Source organism: Fusarium odoratissimum (assembly GCF_000260195.1).
Source record: "Fusarium odoratissimum NRRL 54006 unplaced genomic scaffold supercont1.7, whole genome shotgun sequence".
In the NCBI taxonomy this organism is placed as follows: domain Eukaryota; kingdom Fungi; phylum Ascomycota; class Sordariomycetes; order Hypocreales; family Nectriaceae; genus Fusarium; species Fusarium odoratissimum.
In genome coordinates, this window is record NW_022158693.1 from 145164 (window position 1) to 169216 (window position 24053).

Here is a 24053-nt window from a genome sequence, read left to right on the forward strand (position 1 = left end):
GCATGAGACCACGGAATGGCACTCTTTTTTCGGTAAAAGCATCAAATTATTTGGTAATTTTTTATTAGCAGCATGTCAAGACATGGCAAAGGGCGTTGTGTCCTGACACGATGGGACCCAGTTGGCAATGACAAGACATGGTAAAGGGCGTCGTCAAGGCGGGTCCCTTTATCTTATCGTTTTACAAGCTTTGGTGGGACCTGATGAATTGATGGAGAAGAATCATGCTATTTCCATTTATAGGATATAAATGGGATTCCGTTTATTATGGTTAATTGTTAACGGTTCAATTGTGTCGTCTCCGTTTTCTGCTGATTCGATGGTTGAAGTTTGAGATTTACTGATCTTCAAAACTGAGAGAGCCAACTAGACGGTAAGGAAGATCTTGACCTGCACACTTAAATAAATCAGCATTACAGAGTAGTGGTCATCAATACCATGCATTCCTCAACGTTCATTCCATCCCAAAGGCTCTCAACTATTTGTCCTACCCACTGCTCAATCTCTGGTACAGGCGTTGTGTCGTCTATAACCTGGTCCGGGGGGAACAAGGAGGAACAAGATTCCTATGGGACTCGCTTGATCCGCTCCGGCAACGATTTCATCTCCCCGAAGAGCAAACTATTGACTGCAGATCAAATGCTGTGCGGTTCAGCGGACGCGATTGGCTTGGCGGCTCTAGGCGAACAGAGTTGCTGACGTTCTTGATGCCAAGCCTCGCCTTAAGCTTCTTTTGATGTTGCGCATCAGATGGAGATGGAGATGGAGGGCGGCCACCCCACGCTACAACCCACCTCTTCAGCCGTCTTTCAGCTTTTCTATTGCGATTGCCTCAATGTAAAGAACTACAACTAATAACTATCCCTCTCGAGAAAACTCGCAGGAGTGAGAGCACGTCTTACGCGTCCGACTCACCGCCAAACCTCAAAGTCTCCCATCATCAAACTCTGACAGGGTAAGAAAAATTCCAAGTCGCATCCTGTGCCTCAAACAAGCTCATCACAAACACCCTGATTCGCTGGGCCTCCAAGAAAATAGACTCCCCGAGCGTCATGCACGAGTATGAAAGCGGTAATGCTCGACAAATAGTGGCGATGGTCCGACCCCTCTGCTTCGGGTCGTCGGCGCCAATCAGGGCTGCGCACGACGGGGAGAATCGCGATGTGACAGGCTTTCGAGGGTAAAGTACTCCGGTTCTGGGAGTCTAGAGTTGGAAAACTTGGAAAAGAGGGTGGTGACACGTTGGCAGTTCGGTCAGATAATAGGACAAGAGGCGATATTGGTGATAGGTGATGATGATATCAGTGGATGGAACGGGGAGAACAAAGCTGGTATTGTCTGCCCTGCGAGATCCGAAGCGTCAACGTGCTAATTTGGTCCATCTCGTGTGACGAGTAGCTTGAATCAGTACGAACTCTCAATAATCCCGCAATTGATATGCGTGTGACTCTCTTCTGGAGAACATATCCAGGTCAAAATGCCGGGATTAGCACATTGTGCATAACCATGCTGCGGCCGGAAGTTTCATCACGTATGACTACAGGCTGTTTACTCTTTCTTTTCAGCAATGCTTTATCAAATCGAGTCCGTAACGGAAACATAGACTCTGTATCAATAGGTCAAGTCGATGTTGAACATACCTTCAAGTGATGGGAGAAAACAAATTGAAGATTACCCTGTAACGTTGCTAGGGGAGTTCCGATTGGCGCTACAAGATAGAAGCAGGGGTGCTGTAAAGAATGTTTCTAGCACGTGAAAGTGGCCCAAATGTTTGGTTTCGTTGAGAAGTCCCCTGTTTCTTCCCTACAGGGATCAAAATTCTTCAGGATTACACTTCTAGCGATTGAACATCGCAATATTAACACAAACACGAATTGAAAGAGAATACGAGAGAACCAAAGACATGCTTCCATTACCCTCCATCGATAGGTACCTTTCTCCAGGGCCACGATGGAGTCCCCCCCTACCCCTCCAGGTCCCAAAATTGGCGGGCAGCTAGGCCTGAATTGTCTTTAGGGCAGTCCAATCATGGGCTACGTGGGGGGGCATGTCAATTGGCACCCGCCCTGAAAGAGATCGAGGCACTGGTACTCCGTATTGTGAATAAAATGCTAACTACTCCTTGCTTCCAAGTGGCTTCTTTTTAAGAACCTAGAGACTTGGTGATACTTCTGTATCTTTATCTTCTTTATTCTTTATTCTTATCTTCAATTGACCTTGACCGGTGTTGTAGCACGACAGCTAGGTGTTATCTTGCTGGCCTTTTTCAACCCCACAAACCTTTGGGATATGGCAGCTTGAAAAGTGTCTACTGTTACAAGAGTAAGAGTAAGAGATAGCAACGACACCTCGCTTGGGGATCACAGACTAACGTTGCCGAGCCCCCAGAAAAGGTTATCATCTACTCCGTACTATACGAACTGTACTGTATGTACGTGGGAGGCAATTGTTGGGGATAGACAGACATTACCGGACCCGTCACCGACATCTCTTTTAGCCCAGTGGTCGCGTGACCCACCCACCGCTTCATCTCATCTCTACCTCCAGCACAACTACCTACCTCACTCTCTCCCTCCCTCCTCCCATTCACAATCACAAAATCTCACCTGGCATCATGTCAATTATCGATGTCAACAAGGATCTCGCTGCTCTCTTCGAGCAGCAGGCCCAAGCAACTCCAGACGCAGTGGCCCTTGAGGATGAGAAGAGATCCCTCACATACGCAGAGCTCGACAGAGAAACATGGGCGCTAGCCGAGCGATTGCGTGACTACGGTGTTGGCCGCGATGATCTAGTCGGTGTCCTCATGGGCAGAAGCGCAGACTACGTTATCGCCGCTCTCGCTACCCTCAGAGCTGGTGGTGCGTTCTTGGTGCTTGAGGTTGCGTACCCTGCTGGCCTCTTGCGAGATGTCATTGAAGATGCGAAACCAACCGTCATTCTCACTCAGTCTGAGTACTCGGGCAATCTCACCTCTGAAACTCCGGTTATTGTTGTCGATAGTCCCGACAAGTTGGCTAGGGGAGAGATTTCGCCTCATCTGGATGAGAGGAGATCGCTGCCAGAGGATGATGATGTGGAGCGTTTACTGTTTGTGTCGTACTCTTCTGGTACGACGGGAAAGCCCAAGGGTATTATGAATCCCCACAGGGCGGCAGTTCGCTCCTACGATCTGAGATTTGCTGTCAGCGATCTCAAGCCTGGTGATAGGGTGGCATGTAATGTATTCTTCATTTGGGAGATGCTTCGACCTCTGATTCGGGGTGCCACAACTGTCGCTATTCCTGACCACGCCAGCTACGATCCTGTTGCTCTTGTCGAGCTTCTCTCACAATGGCGAATTACCGATACCCTCATGACTCCTACACTTTTGGCGACAGTTCTGTCCCGGCATCCCAAGCTGGGCGAGCAGCTTCCTCACCTTCGTTCGCTGTGGCTGAACGGTGAGGTGGTCACTACAGATCTTGTGCGCCGTGCGATGGATGCTCTTCCCGAGACACGGCTTCTCAACGTCTATAGTGCTTGCGAGACTCACGAGACTGCTGTTGGAGATATCAGAACCTTTGTTGACTTTGACACACGAGTGTGCCCTGTTGGTCCTCCAACAGACCCTGAGCACACTTATGTTCTGGATGAGGCAGGTAACAGAGTCAACCAAGGTGATAGCGGCGAGCTTTACGTTGGTGGTAAGCTTCTAGCACGAGGATATCTCAACCTGCCAGAAACAACAGCCAAGGCATTCCAGCCGGATCCTTTCGCTGGAGACAAGGACGCGCGAATGTACCGAACTGGTGATTTGGCTCGCATCCTTCCTAATGGGCTCTTGGAGATCACTGGCCGAGTTGGCGGCATGATTAAGACTCGTGGCTACACCGTCCAGCCCGGAGCCGTTGAGAGCGCCATCCGAAAGCATCTCGCCGTTCGTGACTGTGCGGTTGTAGCTCACGGTGAAGGCCTGGAGAGACAAATTGTTGCTTACATCGTTCGTGAGAAGGGCGAGACTAGAGACCGAACCATTCCTCTCGTCGATGAATATGGCTACAGTCCCGTCGCTCGACGTGCTCTTACCGACCATCTCGCCCACTACATGATTCCCTCAGTTTGGGTTGAGCTAGAAGAGCTCCCTACACATGGCGTTTCTGGAAAGGTCGATCTCAAGGCTCTGCCCGCGCCACCATCTCCGAGATCACCTAGACCTGCGCAGAAGAAGAAGAAGGAGCATAACATCAAGGTCAAGACTGAGACCGTTATTCAGTTATGGGCTGCGTCGCTTAACATGCCCGCTAGCGTCATCACACCGAAGCACGACTTTTTCGACCTGGGCGGTCATTCGCTGGCTCTCGCTGACCTTGCTGGCCGACTTACCAAGACCTTTGGCTTTCCTGTCCCTCTGGCTCCTCTTGCTGGAACACCGACTCTTGAGGGACATGTTTCAGCTATCAAGGCTGCTCGCGACGGCCACACTGCTGCGGTGCAGGCTGATCTCCCCGCTGTTCTTCGCGCAGACTCTGTGCTTCCTGAAGATATCCAGGGTAACGGTACCCCCATGCGTGCGCTCAGAGATGCTGAGACTATTCTCCTCACTGGAGTCACTGGCTACCTTGGTGCTTTCCTCCTCAAGAACTTGGTCGATTCTACAGACGCACAGATTATTTGTCTCGTGCGATTCCCTGAACCTGTCGAAGACTGTGCACCCGCTGGTATGGCTCGTATCCGAAAGAACTTGATCGATCTTGGACTTTGGGAGGATTATCTCCTGGAGCGTATTGAGATCCTGCCTGGTACACTTACCCGAAAGCGTCTGGGTCTTGCTCCTGATGTCTTTGATGAGCTGGCTACTCGTGTGCAGGTCATTGTTCACGCTGCTGCTACCGTTAACCTGGTTTATCCTTATGCTGCGCTGCGAAACGCCAATGTTATGGGTACACGTGAGATTCTTCGTCTTGCTGGCCGCAGCGGTGCTACTGTTCACCACGTTTCTACTAACGGCGTGCTTCCACCTTCACATACCGGGTGGTGTGAGGACACTGTCATCGATGTGGATGATGTTCCTACTAAGTTGTTGGATGGCTATGGTCAGACCAAGTGGGTTGCTGAGAAGCTCGTCAACGAAGCTAGCCGTCGTGGTATTCCCGTGCGTGTATACCGCCCTGGAACCATCTCTGGTCACAGTGTCTCTGGCTCAACCAACGCTTGGGATTTGATCAATGCTATTCTCGTTGAGTCTCTTCAACTTGGCCGTGCTCCTGATGTTGAGGGCTGGTATATCGAGATGACCCCTGTGGACTTTGTCAGCGACGCCATCGTCACTCTTGCAAACCACACCAACGACACCGAGCAGACCATGTATCATCTCGGCGACCCTGCTCCCGTTCCCTCCGGAGAATTGTTTGCATCCCTAGCCAAGCTGGGCTACCCTACCGAGACCCTACCATGGGACGACTGGGTTGCTCTATGGTGGGAGAAGCGCGGTAACAGAAAGACCGGCGACGATCCTTTCACAGTCGACATTCTCCGCGGTGGTATGCCCAGCGTCGAAGTCCTCAAGTCAGTCATCGTTCTCAAAGACGGCAAGACACAGCCTACACTCGACAAGTACGACGTCCCCCGTCCCAAGATGAACGACGGTCTTCTCGAGATCTACATGCGACACTTCTACGCCCGCGGTTGGCTCTCCCGCCCTCCCCGCCGCGAACAAGTCAACGGCGTCGCCAAAAAGTGCCGCAAGGGCCGTCTCGCAGGAAAAGTCGCCGTCGTAACAGGTGCATCTTCCGGAATCGGCGCCGCAGTAGCAGCTGGTCTCGCCAAAGAAGGCGCACATGTTGCAGTCGCTGCTCGTCGAACTGAAGCCCTTGAAGGCGTCAAGAAGAAGATCAGCGTCTACGGTGGTAAAGTTCTTATTCACAAGACGGATGTCACGAATAAGGCTCAGGTGGAGTCGCTCATGAAAGAGGCTACTGAACAGCTTGGACCGGTCGATATCCTTGTTAGTTGCGCGGGTGTGATGTACTTCACCATGATGGCGAATAACCAGACCGACGAGTGGGAGCGCACCGTCGACGTCAACTGCAAGGGTCTTCTGCACTGCCTGTCATCCACAGTCCCAGGCATGTTATCCCGTGGAGCAGGCCACATTGTGGCTATCTCCTCCGACGCAGGCCGCAAGGTCTTCCCGGGTCTGGGCGTCTACTCCGCGAGTAAATTCTTCGTCGAAGCGACGCTCCAGGCCCTGCGCTTGGAGACCGCAGGCTCTGGTCTACGGGTCACGGCCGTGCAGCCTGGAAATGTGGCGACGGACCTGCTGGGCATGTCGACCGACCAGGAGGCGCTGAAGAAGTACGGTGAGCCTACGGGTGCCGAGGTTCTCAAGCCTGAAGAGGTTGCTAGCGCTATTGTGTATGCTGTGTGTCAGCCGCCGCATGTTGCTGTTAATGAGGTTCTTATTGAGCCTCGTGATGAGCCAATTTAAATGTTTATGCATGGCGTGAAACAAGATTTGTATCTAGATTTATGATCTCAGGAATTTGTTATCGTGTTTGTTTGCTTGATCGGATCATGATCATGGGTCGGACCACGAGATGTTGGGATGGAAAATGAATAGTGTTTGGTTGCATGTTTCACCACGTGGGGGAAGGGATGAACTGCAATGCCGTGATGAAGAAGCATTAATGAGTTTGTAAAACTGATGAATTAACGAAAGATCTATTAAATCGTCTCGAGTTGATTAAAAGTTCATCTACACTATTCCGCAGTGACATGCCCCTGAATCCGAAAATCCAAGAATCATTTACCTTGCCAGCCTGTCGAGGGGCACTTCGTCTATTCAGGCCTGTCTGCCGAATTCCGGCTTGTCAAGGACTAATTAATCGTAGGCGGAAGAATAGACGATGTTTATAATTATGCATAGGCAGGCGGGCGTTCCTTGGCCGCATGCCATCCTGAAACAAGGGACTTGGTGTTTGTCGGAGACGGGTTTCGAAGTTTTTGGGGAGAGTTTTTCCGTGGATGAGAAGCGTTTGTTTGGAGGGGGATACAGGGCTGGGCTGATCCACTTTACAGGGGTTCGTTATGCTTTGGCGATGATGTTATGCTTGAAGTTAGTGCTGAAGCCACTAAATCGTCGTATTGAACGCGAAATATCTGTATACAAGATAAGTAATTGATCATCTACATCTTGAGAATACTATGTTCGCGCTGTGTGAAGAATATGAGTGAGTGGTGATTGCGAATAAGCGACAAGCCCCGAAGAATGCTATTAATTAATCTCGGCGGTTCAAGACATTTTCTATCATTCCATCTTGAGGCTCAAACACAGCCGTTGGATGTTCCACCAATGATCTTAGCGCCCCTTGCGCTGGCTCCAAACAGGCCCTGACAGGGGGTTGATAGATACAGTGGGGAAGACCTGAGAGCGGTTGAACAGGCCGGACGAATTGTCTTTTGGCAGATTCGAATTCCGGTGAAGTCGGGCCTTGGCGACGGTGTAAGACATGGGGGACTGATCGCTTAGAAAGGGAGACGGACGAGCTGCAAAGTGTTTGGTTTGGAGAGGGACGAAACGGGATGAGTGACATGTTTGATGGGAAACTAAACATGTTTGTATGAACAGAGAATCATAGCAGATGTGATTTTGGTTTGAATGATAGAAATAGACTGGAGGATAAAGAATAAGGTCGTAGAGTAACATGATCTGCTTTATTCTAGACCAGCGCTTGTAGTCTAAACCCCAGCATCAACTCACTGCCGCCGTCAACTAACCCCCGTCTGACTTACACTCAATGACAAGGATCACCAACGTCAACGAGATTGACTACGGAGCGAGGCCCACGGTCCACCGCCTCGCCTCAGACGCCGAGTATCAGATCCCCATCGCTAAACCCTGTGTAGAAGTCATCCGCCGAGGGTAGTTTCGAGTATATATCCAACTTGATCAACCCTCACTTCGATCACTTCTCCCTCTCTTCTCAACCTCTATTCTTTCACGGACCTCGAAGGACCAGATTCGCCATTCTTTTTTCTTGTACTTTTTTGTACTTCACTTTCATTCCAACATTCACTTTCGTTCAGAGCCTTGACGGCCGTTCAATTCAAACAATCACTCTTTACAACTTTACATCTGGTCCTAGAGACTCTCACGAAGCAACTTCTTCAAATTCTACCCAAATTTAAGACTTATCTACCGCAAAAATGAAGAACGCCGCCGCTATTCTTACTCTTCTTCCCCTCGTCGCCGCCCACGGCTTCGTCAAGTCTCCTCCTCCCCGCAAGCCCGGCAACGCCTTCAAGGCTGCTTGCGGCGAGCAGCCCTTCTACCAGCAGAGCGCCGACATCAACGGCAACGTCCAGGGCATCAAGCAGGTCGTCGGATCCAACTTTGACGCCAAGGATTGCAACCTCTGGCTGTGCAAGGGCTTCCAGTTCGACGACAACAAGGACAATGTCCAGAGCTATAAGCTCGGTGAGAAGATTGACTTTGACGTCAACATTGCTGCTCCTCACACCGGTTACGCCAACGTCTCCGTTGTCAAGACCTCCACTGATAAGATGATCGGAGAGCCTCTTATCGAGTTTGAGAACTATGCTGCCAACGCTGGTCTCAACCTCAACAACACTGCCTTCAGCGTCACTCTTCCTGAGAGCCTGGGTGGTGAGTGCACCAAGGCTGGAGACTGTGTTCTCCAGTGGTTCTGGGATGCTCCTGATATCGACCAGACCTACGAGTCCTGCGTTGACTTTGTCGTCGGCGCTGGCTCCGGCTCCGGATCTGGTTCCACCAAGCCTTCTTCCGCTGCCTCTGCTGCCCCCGTCGCTACCTCCGCCCCTGCCGCTGAGAAGCCCGCCACCACCCTCGAGGCCGTCGCTGTTACTTCTTCCGTCCTCGGCCCCGTCTTCGAGAGCGTGACCACCGCCGTTCCCGAGCCCACCGCCGCTGCCCCCGACGCCGGCGACGACGAGGACTGCGATGACGAGGAGCCCGTTGATGAGGGTGACGATGAGGACTGTGATGACGAGGACGAGCCCACCCCCTCTGCTGCCGCTGAGACTGGTGATGACGAGGACTGTGACGAGGATGAGGAGCCCGAGACCGGTGATGATGAGGAGTGCCCTGCCGACGATGGTGATGAGTACGACACCCAACCCGCGACACCCAGCAACACGGCCCAAGGAATCTCCGCAGCCGCTAACACCGCCGCAGTTACTAAGACCCAGAACAACGCTTACCCCGTGCCTAAGCCCACTGGAAAGAGCTCATCTGACAAGACTGGATCCGGCTCCAAGGGCTCCAACAACGACGCTGGTAGCAACAACAACTATGGCAATGCCGGCAGCAACACTGTCGTGACTTCATATGTTACTGTTGCTGCTGAGACCCACTACGTCACCGTCACTGCTGACGCTCCTGCTTGCACTGCTTGAGTGTAAGTGATGTGTGTGTACAGCTTCTTGGGGATGTTGTTTGTTTTCTTGGAAGGGGTATATATTATTCATTTTGACGTAGATATTTACTTATGGGTAGCCTCCTGTGGGGGTATTCAATGTGAGATATTTGAGGAACTATTTCGTCCTTTTCAGTGAAGTTTTATGTTCAACAATTAAGCCGGTGATGAAGTAGTGGAGGTTCTGAGTGCATTGCCTGAATAGGCAATTCTCGCGGCCCGGGATGGGGCTGAGGCACCTCCGAATGTCTTAGGCTGAGCGCTACCCAGAAGCTCTTTAGCTGATACAGCTGTCGTGATTTTGGCTAAAGGTTAGATATAAACCCGCGGTCTTTTCTCATTGTTACAATTGTTATAATGCCGCTTACTTTGAACTAAAATAACTAATCGAGGCTATTGATGCACGCGATATTTACTTTTACTTCCAATCCTTCCAAGGGGGAAAGGAATGCTTGTGCTAAGCACGAGTATCCCTCTCATAACTGCTTACTCTTGCCAGCCTGCTGCTATTTTGCATCCAGCCAATTGGTCGCAGGGAAACTTGACTCCGGTCTTGGCATTGCTGCAGTGTATCGTGAGCTTTCTTGGTGTTGTGTGGCGTATGCACCGCCTAGGCATTTCCTCCATCTGATTGGAGTGGCTCAAGCATCCAACAAAGATTGGAAGAAAACCGAGACTGCTGCCTGGTAACATTGCTCTGGGGATTTTTCAGCTAAGCCTCTGTTCCGAGTGCCCGTTTTTAGCCCTCAGAGGACTAAATGGTTATCTGGAAGATCGCGTTTAGAGTAATGACGAAGTAGTCTTCGATCCATGATGCGGATACCTTCAACCCAACTTACATCATTTCATGACATCAATACTGTACCTTACAGCTAGTGATTACTTATCTCAGCTATATGTGTGTCTCTGATATTCCCTGTGACGAACACTTCATCGTGCTTCTGAAAATGAGACACATCATCTTGTCTCAGACACAGATCCCTGCGGGGCATAGAGGATCATTACCGCATAGTTCGGTAATCGCTGCATGATACGTAAAAGACCAAACAGCGCCCAACCGCTGAAGATTGAGTCATTTTTTCTCCTTCTTCTTCTTCTTCTAATCTAACTCAAGTGAAATCTACCGGCAGGGGAAAAAAACGTGCGTTGAGCAAGCCACCAACACAATGAGGCCACCTGTCGTGCATTCCGAGTCCGCGTCGCCGGAAACCGAACCAAACGAGCCGATTCTGGCTGATTTGATTGATGATGAGGATGGCGAGTCGATTTCTGGCAATATGTCGACGGTGTCGATAACGAGCAGCATTCTTGCGTACCGAAGGCGCTATGGGAGGACGTATGAGAATATTCAGTCGACGGAGTATTGGGCGCCTAATGATGCGCAGCAGAATTATGGTCTGGATCTCACGCATTTCGGACTGTTCTTTACTCTCGGCGAGAAATTGTTCCTTGCGCCTGTTGAAGAACCGAAACGTGTGCTGGATATCGGCACGGGGACGGGGATTTGGGCGATTGACTTTGGAGATGAGCACCCAGAGGCTGAAGTCACAGGCACAGATCTAAGTCCTATCCAGCCAGCCGTGGTTCCTCCAAACGTCAAGTTCGTCATTGACGATTGTCTGCTCGACTGGACGTGGCCTAAGGACCATTTCGACTTTATCCACATCCGCGCCATGTATGGCAGTGTTCCCGACTGGGTCGATCTATACAGCAAGGCATATACACACCTTGCACCAGGAGGCTGGATCCAAGATCTAGAAATGGACGTCAAGCTTCAGTCCGATCACGTCAAACTGCCCCCCGACCACGTCTTCAACGTCTGGGCAGACGCATTCTACCGCGCGGGCCAGAAAATGGGCCGTTCATTCGACATCTGCAGAGGGCACACGATGCGCGATAATCTCAAAGCAGCAGGCTTCGTCGACATCGTGGAAAAGAAGATCAAGGCGCCCATGCACTTGTGGCCCAGCGATCAGAAACTGAAACGAGCAGGAGAGCTGTTCCTAGAGGCTCTGGAGCAGAGTGTTGAAGGGTATGCGAATTTGCTGCTCATGGATCTGCTGGGGTGGTATAGAGAGGAGGTTGAAGTGCTGCTGGGGCTGTTTCGTAAGGAGATGAGGGATAAGAGTAAATGTGCATGGGTTGAGACGTGAGTTGGGCCCTTACCAGAGGAGCGGATGTGGGTTTGCTGACGATTTATAGGACGGTTGTATATGGACGGAAACCCTTTGGTAATGAGACAACGACGAACTAGGCGACTTTGAGGGTAGCATTGAAGAGATCTGCTCCTCTGATGCACAACTCCGTTGAGACATCTTGGCCCGGCATCAAGGTGATAGGGGCAGGGACGGCTGTCTTTTCGAAAGCCCATCAGAAGAGGAGGACAACGGTAGACTATGCTCTCTGCAGCGCAACTGGAGACTTCTTGACGCAGGAGATTGGCTCGCGATGCTGGATATCAGTCCAACACCCGTCTTCAGCCTCATCCTTGCCCCACAGGGACATGAACATGCCGATACGACCAAACCCCGAAATCCATATTGCCGTCAAAGTTAAGCTGTACCCAATTCCCGTCTATCAAGATATCTAAACTTCTTTTGTAAACGACAGATGGGTGGCTTCTCACTTCCCGCCCGCCATACCAAAAGCAGCCCTTTATATCAAGCCTCATCTTGATCAACTGATTGACAGGTCACTTCCTGCCGAGACAACCGAGATCTATGATTCAAATTTAAACTATGGCGGCCGAACACGAAATGCCTGAAACGATCATAAGTGCAGGGGAGCTAGGGGGAATATGACGGGGGAGGAATGTTGGCTGTCTCAGGGAGAGGCTTATCGGGCTGGGTGGGAACTAATCCGGTAGTTGGCTTTTTCAGATCTGCGATTTGGGATGGGGATGGGAATGTAAAAAGACGATTATCTGTCACTGGTAGTGGGGGATTGATGGGACTTGGCAAATGATAGAGTGGAAAGGAGATCGGGTTCAGCTCAGATGCTTTCGGAGCGGAGGGAGATGGATTTGGTGACACTGCGATCACAATCTTCAGCAGACTCACCAAGCTGAAATAATATGATGATACAAGAGATATTTTCAGAGTCTCAGTCGTAACCGATTTGAAATGCTGCGTTCATGCTCTTCAGCCCAGACTCCTCCTCAGCAAGGGTCAACATCAAACCAGATCTTTAGCCATGTTGATCACTCGCAGCGATCGCTATCTTCTCATTCAATACCAATATGACTAGGATGCGTTAAATCAAACTCTCTGATCTACCAAAAAGCTTTTCTGAACGAGGGGTAGGTTTGATGGGGATAGAAAAACATCGGCAATTTGTGGTGTGATGTTTTTCTTTCACCCCTAACGCAGGGGGAATGTTGCAGCCCAATCTAAGGTTTTACCTCAGGAACTTACAGATCCTCCCGTGTTAAGCTTTGTGATCTCGTGTAGAAAGGGGATAAGATCGGCGTTCGATGATGTACCGTTGATGGGTGCAAGTCAAGCCTTGAAGATTGTCCCCGGAAGTATAAGGATGTGATGTCCTCTCCGTGCCAAGATCTCCTCAGCTCTGGCAGCTCTGCTTCTTATCCCTCCTCTCTTTAGCTCTATGTTTCTTCTTCTTCGAGAATATTAGTTTACTCTGTTCATCATGAAGTTGACAATCTTCCTCATAGTGACACTCTTCACTGGTGTCTTGGCTGCTCCCCTGTCTAAGACCGCCATCGTTCGAGATGAGACACTTGTGCCTCGCCGTCTACCGGACTATGCTACACCTCGCATAGGCGTCACTGCCATTTCTTCTAGCAAAGCGCCCAAGTCACACATCGAGCGCTCAATCAGCCGCAAGGGTTTGAGCTTGGTCAGCTTGGTAGACCGTGTTGCTGGGAAGATCGAGACCAAGTGTAATGATATCAGTACGAACAACATACCCACTGTCACTTTACCTTTGCTAACAGATGACCACAGGAGATGTTATAGAGGCAACGAAGGATGACACATTGTCGAAAGACGAGGCTGTGCATGAAATCGTTCGCAAGATGAACAGCATCAGAGCAACACTCTCCCGAACAGTCTCTACTATGGACAGGACTCCAACTCTTGATCTCTCCCGAGACGATAGTAAAACTCTCCTCAATCATGTCTACATCATGACAGAGGAGCTGCACAACACAGTCAAAGACTCCGTCACCACACTAGGAGGAATAGGAGCTCGCTCCATGTCTCGAGCAACTCACATGCTCGCAGATGTCCTCAGCAACATCGTCACCATCAACCCAGATACCGCCTCAGACATGTATCGCAAGCTGAGCCCCGTATTCTCAGACATGGTCCCTACAAATGAAGAGGACCTCCAAGTCTTTATCATGAGCTCAGTGACGGAGTTTCTGTCATCCATCAAGCCTGATGATCTTGACTCAGATACTGCATGCAGCTCTGGAGATTGTTTCAACAGTCCAAATGAAGACTTGAAACGAAGGGGTTGATCACGGGGTAAATTGTTCTCTTTTTGGGAGTTTATGTGTGTAACGAGAAACGGCCGGAATAATGACAGTAACATGGATGGAGTATCGGAATCTTAACTTATCACGATTCCTACGAAAATAACTGCATAGCATTTTAAGATCCTAGCATAGCCCTCATTAATTTATTTTGTTATAAGGACTTACAGTTATATTTTAAGTGAATCGCGATAAAAGCATCTTGTGGTCAGGCGACCTAAGATGAATAAACACCCGCATCAATCATCAGACTGATATCCATAATGCCCAAGCCAAGCTCTACGTACAGGCTACAAATTACAAAGACAGTCGACTTTAGCTGTGGCTCGTGCACGCATTCATGGAGATAACCCGGATATCACAAATGCAGGTATTTAGTATTAAAGCAACACGCCTCGAGACAACGTCTTATGTGTAGCTGCAACTAAGATTAGCTGCCGTTGAGCCGTCACAAGTGTCGAACGTTTGAAAACGAGAATGATTATTGATCAAGGCACCCTGACATCTCCCTAAGTACCCGTATAGAAAGGAATACAAGTAATTATTGCGTTGTCTTGCTACATCTCACCAGAACACCACAGCCATCAGGTGAATCCAGACTTTGAGCAAGAGCAATATGTGGAGTATTATTCCCAATTCCAGATAACCACCCTATCCAAAACGCCATCCCAGCTATCAATACCAATCGTACATATCTAAGTATCACTCCTATCTCACTCCCCGTCTTTCCCCAGCCCTCGCAAGTCTCTCCTTCGCCGCCTCAACAACACTCCTCCTCAGCGGTTGCACCTCTCCATCACCCTCATCCTCACCCTCCTTCACAACAGTCCACTTCTTCGCAGAACCCTGCATACCCGCCCATAGATCCGTCGGCAGAAACTCCCCTACATCCTGCCGGAACACCTCGCGCGATACGCGATCTGTTTCGAGGAGCTTGTCTGCGTTTTCTTGTGCTTTGCGCCAGATGCTGCGCACGCGATCGTCTACTGCGCGACGGCGCTCGACTTCGAGAATCAGACTGTCGTACGCACTCGCGTAGCGTTCGTAGAAGTCTTTGAGTTGCTGCATCTCTTGTAATTTGGCGAATACGCTCTCCTTCTCCATATCCCATCGTGTCTTAAAGTCTCCCTCGGCCGCGAGGTAATCAGCGAGTCGATCGCCGATATCGCCCAAAATAGCGTATGCTTGTAGCATGCCTGTGTAGGCTTGTTTTGAGATATCATGCTGTTCCTGCAGCACTGTGTAATCCTGCTCCATTGCCGTGAGGCGCTCTTGTATTTCCTGCACCACGTCGTCAACCTCGCGTGCGTCTTGCACGACGACTTTTAACATCTCAGCTCGGTCTTTCGCCGTTTTGGGTTCGAGGTCAGACACATTAGACTCTTGTTCGGCGATGACGCCTGAAATGGAGACCCCGTCGTTTCCTTGGGACTGTGTAGCCTCGGCAGCTCTACGGCGAGCGAGAGCTACGCCGCCTTCGGTCGTTCGGATCGCGGTGACACACATGTCGAAGTGATGGGTCAGCGATGCAAGGAGCTGAGCCATGTTGGCTGAATGGTCGACTAGACTCTCGAGGATCTCGCCGGCCGATGGATTATTGCCCTGTGGTATATCCTGTATGCTGGGCGTATCGGCCACCACCTTCTTTAGATTCCTGATGTCGTTATCGAAACGGAGTAGATCTCCATCAAAAGATTGCTGAATAGCCTAGTCGGTGTCAGCGCATGATTGGCGATGCCTTTTGCTGGGCAGCTTACCTGTAGCTCCTGGATGCTTTGCTTCATCGCCTCGCGCACTCCATCCACGCCTCCTTCATCGATAAAATCAAGAAGACTTCGTCTCTCTTCACCCTGAGGTCTAAAAACACTCTCAACCCCAGTCCCGCGCAACATCTCCATAGTATGATCAAGCTGTCCGTCGACCAAGTCCATCGACTTGACCAGCTTTCGGAAGTCCTTCTTTCCCCATTCGTAAGTGCTCTGCAAGCTCCTCCTTGTTCTCACAAGTATCGCCGTCTGATCTAGTATAGAAGTTCGTAAGAAGCCCGCTTGCGCAGCTAGGATGGATACATCATCATGTGACTGCCTAGCATCATTCGCGATCTCATTCGCACGAAGAACAAGAGTCATAGAAGAAAGCGATCGTTTTGCGACGAGGAGGTGGTTAACGAGAGTATCGATATCGATAGACGGCGCGGTAGAAAGTCGAGATTGTGTCGCTGATCGTGGATGCGAATGTCCAGACGAGGCTCCGGATGAGTCGCCATGACTACGGCGCAAAGAGCTTTTAGAAGAAGAAGAAGCCATGATGAATGTGATGTAGGTAATGTTAGATACTAGTATTCACCCATGACTACATGATGGGAGCGATGGTAATAGATGATACAAGAAAAATAAGGTAATAATTACACGAGATGAAAGGGAAGAAAGTTAAGATAGAGAGACGACGGACGGGACGGGGGAGAGCTTGAACGATGACGGAACTTGGGTGCGATAAGCTAAGCTTCCGTTATCGCACCCACTTTCCATGAAGGTGCCTAGGCTCCACACAGTCTAGGCAGCTGACGCCTCCAAAAAAAGCTCGGTTACAGGAGCTGACTCGTGATTCCAGGGACTAACCTGGCCCGTCTAGGCACGTTTAGCGCATTGCTATAGGCTGTCTCATGTGTCTCAGGACCTGCAGTTTAGCAGTCTGTTTGCGACCTGGAACGTGGAATTTCCATTCCTGTTTGTTTTGTCTGCACGTGGAAAGGCTGATGCCGCCATTTGTGTTACTTTGTCGCAAGTCTCACATCAATCAACTCAAAATGGTATCATTCAAGATTGTGCAGAAAGCAACTGTTGTTTGTAATTGTGATTCACTGTTCAAAAACATTCTTGATATCTTTGCTAAAAAGTTCATCTCATCGTTCCTGAAAGAATCCCAACACCTGCGCCTATCCTCAATCCATCCTATTCCCAAAACATCGAATATTAACCTATAATCTAATTCGTCTCGATACCGTATACCCTCGAGTCATGATCATGCTAGAATCTCTAATACGCTCTTAAACAAAATTCCACAATCTCAAGCCTTATCGGCTAGCAGCAGGGAACTCCAGCCTCCGATCATGCTCATAAGGCGTCGGTGCTGGAGAATTAACCCTCGTTGTAAAAGCAGAGTCAATGTGGAAATAGCTCTGAATAGAAGAATACTTCTCTCCTGAAGTAGTTTCATCTTCCACGTATTTTCCATCTTTGCGGATGACGGGGGGATACGACCTGTCGTCATCTTGCTTCGTCTTGGAAGCATCCTTGTCGTCGGCTCGTCCACCGCCCGCGTTGGACTGAGCGTTGTCGAGATCTGCGGCGCCCTTGGAACCCATGCCGCCCTCTAGAAGCTCACCGCCTTCCATGACGGTGCGCAGCTCGAGGTTCTCGTCCTTGGAGTAGACGCGCACGCCGACGATGCAGATGGCGTTCCAGGGCTCAGGCATCTTTTCCTCCTCGGAGTCGTAGTCGTCTTGGGCGGCGGCTTGGTTGGCTTGTGTGAGACGAGGCTTGCGGACCATGTCGTCGCTGCTGTAGAGGGCTTCCCAGTCTTCAACAGGGGAGTCGGATGACTCGCCTGCAGAATCGTAGGCAGGTCGAGGGCGGATGGGAAGAGGCTCCTCTTCCTCAATAGGAGCGGGAGGTCCTCCACTGACTGGTGGGACTTCCTGCTTCTCTTCAGCACCCTCAGCTGTAGAGCCCATGGACTTGGGAGTCAAGTGAGGTGATCCAGTCGAGACAGAAATAACCGCATCGTCATGGTCCTTGTGATGCTCATCAACGACAACAGGCTCATCCTTGTCCTCTGAAATCTTGATCTCCTCAGTCTTCTTGCTCAAAGCCTCATCATCAGCCTCTTGAGCCCCCTTCTCAGCTTCAGCAGCCTTCTCAGCCTCAGCCTTAGCAAGCCTCTCCTTCTTCATCTGCTCGCGCTCAGCCTTGACCTTGGCGTTGAACTCCTCATCAAGACGGTTCTGCTCAGCCTCCCACTCTGCGCGACGTCGCTTTCTCTTGTCCGCGTTCTTCTTGGTCTGTTGCTTGGTGACGTCGCGGTTGGTAGAGCGCTTCTCCCACATGCGGCGACGCTCCTTCTGGCGACTGGCAGAAGCCTTTTTCTGATCCTTCTTCTGGCGAAGCTTGGTAACCTTGTCCATGTGGTCCCAAGCCTTGCTGTGAGCTAGATCATAAGCGTAGCCAACCTGAGCAAGCTTCTCATTCTCAGTCCTGTCGGCAGCCTCGCGCTTGACGACCTGCTCAACAGACTGAACGTTGGAGTCTCGCTCGCCAGTGACCTTGAGGTAAACGACATAGTTGCCAGCGGGAAGATCAGGTAGCTCAACAGAAACAGAACGCTCCATGAGATAGTTGCCGTGAGATCGGACAATGTAGTCCTCGGCATTGGGGCTGTCCTCGTAGTGAAGTCGGAAGTGAAGACGGAAGGAGTACTGTCCGTGAAGACCCTTGAAATACCGACCATCAAGCTGCGAAAGAACCAGAACAAGAGGCGAATCCTGGGTCAACTTGATATGGAACTTCTCATGGTATGCCGCCTTCCACGGGACATCAACACCAATCCAGCGCTGGCAGCATCGCCAGTCGCGATCGCGGAAGAGCCGAGTGCGGTCAAAGTGAGAATATTTCCGAATAAGATCCTCGTAAGAAATCCAGAAAACAGAGTCGCTACCGAACTTGTGGTCCATCTCCTCCTGCACTTCGGTAGTCCACTCCTTAGACCCATCACTCCAAGCTCCCTCCCAGATACCCTTGCGGACCTTACCCCAAGGGTTGCGAAGCTTGACCAAGCGCTGACCAGACTTTAGAGTACGTGCCTCCATGACGACATAGGCGTGTCCTTCGGAGATGCCATTGCGCTCACCGTAGCCGTGCTCAAGAAGACCAGTAGAAGCGCCAAAGAGGAACTCATCGTTGACTCGTGACATCTCCTTATCCCAGAACTCATCAATATCGAGAATATCAGACGTCAAGAGCTCAGTGGTAACTCCACCAGAGAGATCTTCGACACCCTCACCAATCCAGCCACCCGCCAATGACGCATAGTCGCCATGAGCCTTGGCGTAGGCCTTCTCGAAGAGAGGAACCCAAGTCTCATTCTGATCTCTGCACTGCGCGAAGAAAAGAGCCTTGGAGCCAGTCTGATACGTCTTGCGGTAAACATTCTCGTTATCCTCACGATCGATCTGCTGCAGAAGATCTCTCTGCATAGAGGGGGAATCCCACAACGGAGACTTGAGATAGAGTTTATCGTCGATGATGGAGTAGATCCATTCGCCATCTCGATAAAAGACAAAGCCGTAGATGCCGATCTTTGTGTCATGGGCAACGCAGATCCGCTGTAGACCTCCTGGAACATTGGCCAGAGCCGTTAGGCCAGCCATGATCCAGCAGTCTCCTAGACTGCCCTGCTTGACGTCACCACCACTAACCTCTTTCATGAAGGTGGGATTCTCAAAGATCTCGTGCACGCGCTTGACGGCCTTGGGAACAGCCGCCTTTGAGCTCAGCAGCGTTGTCCTGTTGAGCTCGAATTTCTGTGATCCCAGATTGTTCAAGCAGTGGCCCTTCTCGTACTTGAGATCCCAATCCTAGTAAATGCATTAGCGCCAAATTCACACGGACTACAAACCGACGGCAAACTCACCAAATCCCAACCAGGATCTCGATATCGCATATTCACTCGTTTGCATTCTTTGATGATCTTCTCAACCTTGCGTCGACATTCCTCAGCGGCTCGCTCGTAACCAGCCGATAAGAGCTCGTTGGAATGGTAGGTAGCTGGAGGTTGCACGGGGTCGAATGGAAGGACGGCGAGAGCCTTGTGAAACTTGCGCTTAGAGAACTTCTTCCAGATACGGTTGATACTCTTTTGAGGCGGGAGCTTCTTCTTTTTCTTCTTCTTCTGGTCGTTGTTGTTGGTGGTGGCAGGTTGGGCACGAGGCCGACGAGGGTCGTCGGACTCTTCTGATGAACTGTAACCGTGCATTGTGATGGAAGTGATATATAACAAATCAAAGAAAGGATAGTCTCCCAAGGAGTAGATTTACTATCTTGAGCGAGGATGTTACGGTGTAAGGTGTTGGGTGTTGGGTGTATCTTGTTGAGCTACACAAGATAAGATCGTACACCCTTCAAGAGTATAAGAGAGATGAGAAATATGGCCAAGGAACCAATGTCCCGTTAAGAACTGGAAGGAAATCAGAAAGAAAAGGAGGAAACCGAAGTCGGAGGAAAAGAAGGGTCTATATATGACAAGACTCGAGCGAAGGAAATGGGAATGCTATTCACTGCCGCACTAGTCCTCCGCCACCACCCATCAACCGAAGTCCTCAGACCAAGGGTCCACGGACACACGACACGACACGACACGGTCCTGCACAGTACAGTACAACTTCACCGACGGAAACTGGAAGGGCTCGCCATGTTCCTCACCAGCAAAACAAAGCTGTCGAGGTACAGTACCCACAGGCTGTCCTATCGATAGACATTCTCGAATGGCACCATTTGATGCACGGAGCACCGGACAGTGTGGATTCAAAGAACAAGCAAGGGTCGTCCATCCCCGGAACTGGAAAGTATAAAAGTGTACAGTATGGAGCTAGGACCCCGATACCCGGGGCCTGCAGGAGGAGAGACATTGTGCTTGTCTTGTCCCATCCCAGCTCAATCAAGCGCCCTATTAATTTCACGGAAACTCGATTTCGAACCCGGTTGCATGGCACAGGGTTGCTGAGCAATTCCCCCTTCTGGCGCGCTGATTCCAGACCGCTCTCTTGGGGCTGGGTTAACTCCTTGGCTTTGTGCTTTGTGTTGACTTGACGCTCAACCATGTGTGTCTGACACCTAGAACACCCTCACTTTCCGATGTCATTCTTCTTTGACGACGGACAGTCCGAGGAGAATTAGATTCCGTGAGTCTAGATGACAAAGCAGACGAAGACAGTAGTGCTGTACTGTACAACAGAGCGAAGCACGAGAGGGCCGTCGAATCTTCGAAACAAAGATCTAGTACATAATCTTTTCGCCATCCGCTATGGGTAATGGCTTCGAAAATCCTTTTGATCCGATTCGTTCAAAACAGCGAGGCTAGAACTCCTGAGTCGAGTCGTTGACCCGGCCAGTGGGTCCCCAGGATTTCTAGGGGTCCAACCTAGAACGCACAGTAGTGAGTAAGGGTCCTGGGGGCCCATCCTAGACCGTCAACTCCTATTAAGGTACTTTGGCGAGGCAAACAGTGCGGGGCGCCAGGGGCGCCCGCTCCAAGGCTGTACACTGTAAACTGCAGTGAGCCTTGATAGGCGCAGCGATTATCATGCATGGACGGGACTCGTTGACCACCTCACGGACTGACAGTGGGCGTAATACTGTCTCTCCTGAGGCCTTCAACGCGGTGATGCTACCAACCGAAATGACTGGTCATGAATTATTCCTCTTCACTCAGGAGGTTGGTGTCCAAAGCCCCAACAACGAAACAATGCTTCTCGTTCAAGCGCACATACACCTTTGACTTATTTCTGGAACAAAGACGCCCAGAAAAAGAAACAAAGTGTTATCAGTACCACGGGGTACTTTAGTTCCACCAGCGATAAGTGATTGACCTATGAGGAGGCAGAGATTAGCACTAGTTAAGAACGACAAGGGTGGCAACGCTTCCGAGAACGGGGGGCGCATCTGACTCTTTCAATCCCCTAGCTAGCCCCTTCAGTTGATCAGCCTCAGAAACTGGGGACCTGAGATTGCAAATCCGTCCTCTTTTCCCTGACACGACACGATGCAGCCTGGTCAAAGACCCATCTGGAGGATACAAGCCGGCTTCACGAATGGACTACCCCGCATTCTCGATCTTGAGAAACAATATCAATTTCCGCAATCGAGAGCCTTGTCTCGTCGTCTCCAGGGACGATATGCTATGTACTCTTTAACAGAGTAAGCCAGAGCCTCAACAAGTGCGCGCACCACAGTGACAGAGCAGTTGGGGGCGGTACAAGGGAATAACAAAACCACTAACCATGAAAAAACCACTATTCAAAACCCATTTAGTTTACACCAAAATTACCCGAGCCTTCTTATCGCTCATCTGGGTGTCAGAAGATTTGAGACCTTACATCAGTTGAGAAAATAAAGTAGTCAAAGAGGATACTAAATTTATCCTAAACTATCCTAAGACTGTCTAAAAATCTTTTTGTCACTTAGGATTTTGGACCTGTGAAGTGGTGTCCAAGGTCCGACTGGCGTTCTTTAGCCGCGTCCATTCTGCTCGAACCTCGCTCGAAGGGCCGCCTCATGGGCACGACGTCGCTGAAGCTCATCTGCCGTGGGAGTCCTGAACTGGGGAAGGCCAGCTCCCGACGGAGGACCGAAGCTGTATTGTGCAGACATGTTTGGTTGACTGCTTGCAGGTCTGGGTCCAGTTTGATGATTGCCTGAGGCATGGTTGTAGCCAGATGCCCCGGGAACGTTCAACGGATACATCGCGGGGTGGCGCAGAGACTGAAGATTCCCCAAGGAAGGATGATTCGTGGTGACTCCGGTTGTGAGCGGATCCCCGTCTATGCAAGAGTTTTGCACCTGACGTCCTGGACGCATTGGGATGTTCAGGTGAGGAAGAAGATCCTCAGTCGCAGTGGGAACCTGGCCAGGAGAAGACATTGGGCCAGGAGGACTGCTTCCCATCGTCATCTCATTAGCAAGCTGCTGCTGAGGTAGCATAGGGGAGGACCAGGGGGTATTCGCATTGTGAGAAGACGCAATGCCACGAGGATTCATTCCCACCCGGGCCTGCTGTTGAGGTAGCATAGGGGAAGACCAAGGGATATTTCCGTTGTGAGAAGACGCAATGCCACGAGGATCTATTCCCATCCGCGCCTGCTGAGAGGCATAATACTGATCCCGTCTATGATTAGCAAGCAACTCATTCCAGATTGAAGCCGCCTCAGGGTGAGCAGCAAGCCAAGCAGGATCGTTCAAACACTGAAAATCAGCTCTGCTTGGCATATGGAAGCGGAATGCCTGTTGTTGATAAGGTACAGGAATTCTTGGCGTAATAGGCCTATAACGAGGGGGCTTGGCCTTGGCCTCATCGGACTCCTCAGGTTTCACCTTCTTAGTCGCGGGCTGGCCATTTCCATTTCTATCGGCAGGTCGCTTTGCGGCTCGAGGCGAGGGCTTGGGTTCCCTGGCTCTCTTTACACCTCGGGCTCTGGCCTGAGGGATAGGTTTGACATTAGGTTTGGCACTCGGAGCAGATGGAGACTTGGGGACACTGGCGTCCGTAGCTGTTGGGGTCTTAGCCTGCTGTCTGTTCTGGACAGCTGGTGCTGCGTTCGTAGGGGTAGGGGCTTCAGTGACGGGGCTCTCAGGTTTTATAGTCCCGTTCGTTTCGTTGTTGGAAATCCTGGCGACGGTTGTTGGAAAACCTCCAATAGCAGAGTCATCCCTTTCAGGTTCACTGACTGTTTGGTTGGTCGAAGGAGATTCTTCTTTTTGATCTTGGCCTTTGCCAGCGTTGGGATCCGCAGGAAACTGAGCATTTGAAAATAGGTAGGCGCTTTCGCCGAGTTGATGATCCGAAGATCCAGTCTGCTCGGGCGCGGAGGTGTTGGGTGGTGCCGCTTGATCTACAAACGTTTGCGCTTGAAGGGAATTCTGCATGTTGGTAGAGACATTACTCTGTTGAGCAGCCGTATCATCGGCCCAGAATAGATCAATAGCTTGTTGTAGGCGACGTTCAGTTTCCTCACGACTGTACGTCGGTGGGTTGGTGAAGGTTTGCTGTGGGAAGGGAGACACCACGGTGAGATCCCAATCTATGGAAAAGTTCAGGGCGGTCTTGTCGTCGCCATCGTCGTTGATGAAAGCAACGGCGTTACTCGATTGGCCCTTTGGGTCTTGAGACTCTGAATGAACGTTGTCAGTTGTGGTCGGGAAGAATATAGGTAGAAAATGTATCTACTTACTTCGTTCACTCATAGAAGCGATTGATGGTGATACCAGATGCTGCTTTTGATACCATGATATTGATGTTGATACTGATATCGATGGATGTGCCAAAGCCACTGATTATCAAATCATCAA

At 50.6% G+C, this 24053-nt stretch overlaps 7 protein-coding genes across 9 annotated transcripts; 5 read left to right on the plus strand and 2 right to left on the minus strand.

The window, feature by feature from the left end:
* Window positions 1–2186: 2186 nt before the first annotated feature.
* Window positions 2187–6741, plus strand: FOIG_05313 (uncharacterized protein). Its single transcript, XM_031203871.1, has 2 exons — window positions 2187–2322; window positions 2382–6741. Exon 2 carries the CDS (start codon window positions 2615–2617, stop codon window positions 6467–6469), a length of 3855 nt encoding a protein of 1284 aa, XP_031065700.1. The 5' UTR covers window positions 2187–2322; window positions 2382–2614; the 3' UTR covers window positions 6470–6741.
* A 1219-nt stretch (window positions 6742–7960) lies between these two features.
* FOIG_05314 (uncharacterized protein) lies at window positions 7961–9477 on the plus strand. 2 transcript variants are annotated; one of them, XM_031203873.1, is made up of 2 exons: window positions 7961–9125; window positions 9197–9477. In XM_031203873.1, exons 1-2 carry the CDS (start codon window positions 8188–8190, stop codon window positions 9201–9203), a joined length of 945 nt encoding a protein of 314 aa, XP_031065702.1. In that variant the 5' UTR covers window positions 7961–8187; the 3' UTR covers window positions 9204–9477. The 2 variants fall into 2 exon arrangements, with proteins under 2 accessions (XP_031065702.1, XP_031065701.1); XM_031203872.1 differs by having other exon boundaries at window positions 7961–9477.
* A 338-nt stretch (window positions 9478–9815) lies between these two features.
* Window positions 9816–12580, plus strand: FOIG_05315 (uncharacterized protein). Of its 2 annotated transcripts, XM_031203875.1 has the most exons (3): window positions 9871–11586; window positions 11640–11988; window positions 12048–12552. In XM_031203875.1, the coding sequence occupies exons 1-2, from the start codon at window positions 10604–10606 to the stop codon at window positions 11689–11691; spliced, it is 1035 nt and encodes a 344-aa protein (XP_031065704.1). In that variant the 5' UTR covers window positions 9871–10603; the 3' UTR covers window positions 11692–11988; window positions 12048–12552. The 2 variants fall into 2 exon arrangements, with proteins under 2 accessions (XP_031065703.1, XP_031065704.1); XM_031203874.1 differs by having other exon boundaries at window positions 9816–11586; window positions 11640–12580.
* A 505-nt stretch (window positions 12581–13085) lies between these two features.
* On the plus strand, window positions 13086–13920 carry FOIG_05316 (uncharacterized protein; the record flags this gene model as incomplete). Its single annotated transcript, XM_031203876.1, has 2 exons — window positions 13086–13350; window positions 13403–13920. 2 exons carry the CDS (start codon window positions 13086–13088, stop codon window positions 13918–13920), a joined length of 783 nt encoding a protein of 260 aa, XP_031065705.1.
* A 371-nt stretch (window positions 13921–14291) lies between these two features.
* FOIG_05317 (uncharacterized protein) lies at window positions 14292–16457 on the minus strand. The gene is made up of 2 exons (XM_031203877.1): window positions 15693–16457; window positions 14292–15642 (listed from the first exon to the last, which is right to left on the minus strand). The coding sequence occupies exons 1-2, from the start codon at window positions 16239–16241 to the stop codon at window positions 14644–14646; spliced, it is 1548 nt and encodes a 515-aa protein (XP_031065706.1). The 5' UTR covers window positions 16242–16457; the 3' UTR covers window positions 14292–14643.
* A 301-nt stretch (window positions 16458–16758) lies between these two features.
* On the minus strand, window positions 16759–20343 carry FOIG_05318 (uncharacterized protein). The gene is made up of 2 exons (XM_031203878.1): window positions 19624–20343; window positions 16759–19567 (listed from the first exon to the last, which is right to left on the minus strand). The coding sequence occupies exons 1-2, from the start codon at window positions 19963–19965 to the stop codon at window positions 17009–17011; spliced, it is 2901 nt and encodes a 966-aa protein (XP_031065707.1). The 5' UTR covers window positions 19966–20343; the 3' UTR covers window positions 16759–17008.
* A 1346-nt stretch (window positions 20344–21689) lies between these two features.
* Window positions 21690–23819, plus strand: FOIG_05319 (uncharacterized protein). Its single transcript, XM_031203879.1, has one exon. It carries the CDS (start codon window positions 22974–22976, stop codon window positions 23511–23513), a length of 540 nt encoding a protein of 179 aa, XP_031065708.1. The 5' UTR covers window positions 21690–22973; the 3' UTR covers window positions 23514–23819.
* Window positions 23820–24053: the final 234 nt, after the last annotated feature.

Excerpts from the sequence above, each read along its gene's own strand:
- FOIG_05315 (XM_031203874.1), top strand. The coding sequence starts at position 10,604 with ATGAGGCCACCTGTCGTGCATTCCGAGTCCGCGTCGCCGGAAACCGAA. Across the intron at positions 11,587-11,639 it reads AAATGTGCATGGGTTGAGAC|GACGGTTGTATATGGACGGA; the intron begins GTGAGTTGGGCC and ends GACGATTTATAG.
- FOIG_05318 (XM_031203878.1), bottom strand. The coding sequence starts at position 19,965 with ATGCACGGTTACAGTTCATCAGAAGAGTCCGACGACCCTCGTCGGCCT. Across the intron at positions 19,568-19,623 it reads GAGATCCTGGTTGGGATTTG|GATTGGGATCTCAAGTACGA; the intron begins GTGAGTTTGCCG and ends TGCATTTACTAG.
- FOIG_05319 (XM_031203879.1), top strand. The coding sequence starts at position 22,974 with ATGGAAGCGGAATGCCTGTTGTTGATAAGGTACAGGAATTCTTGGCGT.
- FOIG_05317 (XM_031203877.1), bottom strand. The coding sequence starts at position 16,241 with ATGGCTTCTTCTTCTTCTAAAAGCTCTTTGCGCCGTAGTCATGGCGAC. Across the intron at positions 15,643-15,692 it reads AAAGCATCCAGGAGCTACAG|GCTATTCAGCAATCTTTTGA; the intron begins GTAAGCTGCCCA and ends GACACCGACTAG.
- FOIG_05314 (XM_031203872.1), top strand. The coding sequence starts at position 8,188 with ATGAAGAACGCCGCCGCTATTCTTACTCTTCTTCCCCTCGTCGCCGCC.
- FOIG_05313 (XM_031203871.1), top strand. The coding sequence starts at position 2,615 with ATGTCAATTATCGATGTCAACAAGGATCTCGCTGCTCTCTTCGAGCAG.